Raw genomic sequence first — 1,244 nt, 5'->3', positions numbered from 1 at the left:
TGCCCTTCCGATCTGTGGGGGGGGGTTTATCAGTACTTCCCCACCAGCCGGGGCTGCTGTTGACTTGCCTGACAGTAGTGTTGTTGTGGGTCGGGAGAACAGCCAAGAGCCTTACACCTCCTCACAGAGAACCAGATCCTGAATCGTCCAGCGAAACAAGGACTTGGCATCAACTGGACCTGGAAAATGGAGCCCCTATTGGCCGTGAATTGATAAGAGAAAACCACCCTCTTCTGAGTGCTCACCACGCTCTGGAGTACCGTTCATGATCAAATTACAGGTCTGGTCTGGGAGCCAGCAGAGAAGGGAGCCCTATTGGCCTGACTGTCCAGACGGGGAAACTGAGGCCCGGGAAGGGAGCTGCTGACGGGGCATCCACGTTCCAAGCCAAAACCCTTCACTAAGAGGAAGGCTAGCTCTAAGGAAAAGGAACAAGGTAGCGGCTGTTGAGAGGTCGGGCAGACGGTCAGTGATGTCCTCCTGAAAAGGGATCAGTGGGCCGGGTACCTCTCTCTGGCCCGGAGGCCGGGGGTGGGACCTTAAAGGTCTCGTTGGGGCCTGCGCCCATAGGAAACGCTTCCCGAGCTTCTCTCCCCACGAGGCCTGAAGGCCCTGACCGGCGTGGGGCGGCCCGCAGGCTCCTTCGTGAAAAGGTCAAGTCCTTCAGCAGCCTCTCGGCTCCGGGCTCTCAGCTTCTCTGGCACAGTCCGCCACCTGCTCGTGGTAGCGGAGCTGGGTTGCTAGGAGAATCAAGCGCCTCACTCCGTTGCTAGGGGGAAGTCAGGAAGTAGACATCCTGGGTGAAAGTTGACGGCCACGTGATCATATTTCTGGGCGGGGAATGTCACCCAGCACCAACCAGCCTTAGAGAAAACAAATGCTTGTCCAATCAGCACTCTCCCTGGGCGGGGACCTTACTAGCCCCGCCCTCCCCTGCCCTCTTTTTGAGTGATGATTTGATTCTTGTCCAGTAACAGTAAGGATTCACTCGATTGACCAGTACATAAATGAATCAAAATACACAGACTCTCGTCGGGAGGCGGGCCAGGGGAGGTGACGGAAATTCCTGTGACTTAGCTAGCCACCCCGCCCAATCGGACGCCGCGGGGTGGGCGGGACTTCGCGGAGGGTGGTGTGGTTACCAATCGGAAGAGGGCAAGGCAGTTCTCGCCCAATAGGGACAGGCGGGGCGGGGCCAGCGGCGGGCACCGGCGTTCCAGAGGGTGGGGCGGGGGCAAGTGTCA

The 1,244-nt window shown here is 58.6% G+C and overlaps 1 protein-coding gene across 1 annotated transcript in view; it reads right to left on the bottom strand.

Moving 5' to 3' along the window:
• LRRC48 (leucine rich repeat containing 48) overlaps nt 1–760 on the bottom strand; it is a 20,337-nt gene extending 19,577 nt beyond the window's left edge. Inside the window, exon 1 of the mRNA XM_010842898.1 lies at nt 508–760. Coding sequence (XP_010841200.1) covers nt 508–568 — 61 coding nt within the window. The 5' untranslated portion in view covers nt 569–760. The remainder of the gene's footprint in view (nt 1–507) is intronic.
• Nucleotides 761–1,244: the final 484 nt, after the last annotated feature.

Source organism: Bison bison, unplaced genomic scaffold (genome assembly GCF_000754665.1).
Source record: "Bison bison bison isolate TAMUID 2011002044 unplaced genomic scaffold, Bison_UMD1.0 scf7180017864180, whole genome shotgun sequence".
NCBI lineage: Eukaryota > Metazoa > Chordata > Mammalia > Artiodactyla > Bovidae > Bison > Bison bison.
The sequence above is the reverse complement of the archived record's forward strand: the minus strand, read 5'-3'. Positions and strand labels throughout refer to the sequence as shown.